At 33.6% G+C, this 1,627-nt stretch overlaps 1 protein-coding gene across 1 annotated transcript in view; it reads left to right on the forward strand.

The window, feature by feature from the left end:
- The first annotated feature begins 57 nt into the window (after positions 1–57).
- The window catches only part of LOC109219346, a 2,904-nt gene continuing 1,334 nt past the window's right edge, over positions 58–1,627 (forward strand). The window contains exon 1 of the mRNA XM_019383784.1: positions 58–133. Within this exon, the coding sequence (XP_019239329.1) occupies positions 58–133 (76 nt within the window). The remainder of the gene's footprint in view (positions 134–1,627) is intronic.

Genomic DNA, 1,627 nt, shown 5'->3' on the forward strand with positions numbered 1-1,627 from the left:
TCAAAAGTCAGGGAAGGCCCGTTTTAAGGCTTCTATGGCATTTCAAGACCGGCCTCGATGGGATCGAAGCACAGCCCAAGGCTCGTCCTCGAAGCACTCGCCTCGGCAGGGCCTATCGAAGACTCATCATGGCGTACCTCGAGGCAATATGAAAATCGACGACCGTCATGAAAAGGCGGGAAAATCCTGAGGGCACGCGATGAAGACTGACAGAGTCTGCGAGAAATAGTATTAACCCGTACTAAACTATTATACAGCTGTACTAATAGCATTTCCACGTCATTATTAGACGTGCACCATGTTGGGATTCCCCCCTCCTATATAAAGGAGACCCTTGTCATTTTGTAAACAAGATACAACATATTGAATACAATAAAACATTCTCTGCTCTTCTTTAAACACGCTTAAATAATTGTTCTACACATTTATTGCTTATTCTTTCATTGTTCTTTTATTTTTCTTCATTTGTTGCTCATTATTAACAGCAAAAGGCCATCTTTGAGGCCTTCATTATCGTTGTTTCTTCATCAATAGCTCACTACCAACTGTCCTAAATAGGCGTCAAAGCTTCTGTTCCAGCCAGCTCGAGGCTCGGTTTTGTGATAGCTTTGGTTTGCATTTCTTATTTTCTTTACTTACACATAGCATCTATTGCCTAACAACAAGTATTAAAATAAATCACATATTTTTAGAACCACAAAATCAAATATAATTATCAATATCATTTTCAAGGTAAACATTGAGATTCATAAAACTGCTCCCTCTTTATGCAGTTAATTATTTCCTTTTTCTTCTATCTCCTCTATTTACAGGTGCTTTTGTCAATGAAATGCCAAGAAGGACAGGAAAAAGACTATACACCACATGAGACGCATCCCCATTTCATAACATGTAAATAGCTGTCAAGATATATGTAAATACTGTAAATTAAAGCATCTTGTAATATGATGCTATTATGGACACAAAAAATATAAATGTTGATCCAAAATGAATGTAAATAGGCACTCAGCATTGCGTACCTGATTCGATACTTAGATGTAGCAGTTTCTATTATCTCCATTCCCCCAAAAAGAAATGTTTAACCTATTGCAGTATTGGGCCTGTGCTGGCACGGGCCGTCCCTGTCTAGTAACATAGTATAGAAGAAACTCAATATTAGTTTCATATTTTATTAGGCTGTATTTCTATCTTTAAATTTATTTTTACCCTTAACACATAAAAAAGTCAATAACAAGGATCTCATGAAATAATTATCATTAGTGTACTCATAATGTTAATAGAATTATTTATAACACAATTTTACTTGAAAATATATATTTTTAGTCATTCCTAAAAATAATAGCCGACAAAATGTATATTTTTTGTATATAAGTGTATTATATATTGGCCAATTTTATATTTTTTCCATTTTACTTCTATATTTTGTTGTGCGAAATTTTTGTTTTGTCATTTTTTCTTCTTCTTTCCACTTACCCACATTCACAAGAATTGTTTAATTTACCACTAAACAACCATACAACAACATAAAATATTTTCAAATCGAAACATCAACCAGTCAATAATAAAGGTTTCATGAGAAATTTAGCATTAGTGTAATAACATTGTTATATATAGAAGGATTTAAGTT

This window comes from Nicotiana attenuata, unplaced genomic scaffold (genome assembly GCF_001879085.1).
Source record: "Nicotiana attenuata strain UT unplaced genomic scaffold, NIATTr2, whole genome shotgun sequence".
Classification (NCBI taxonomy): domain Eukaryota; kingdom Viridiplantae; phylum Streptophyta; class Magnoliopsida; order Solanales; family Solanaceae; genus Nicotiana; species Nicotiana attenuata.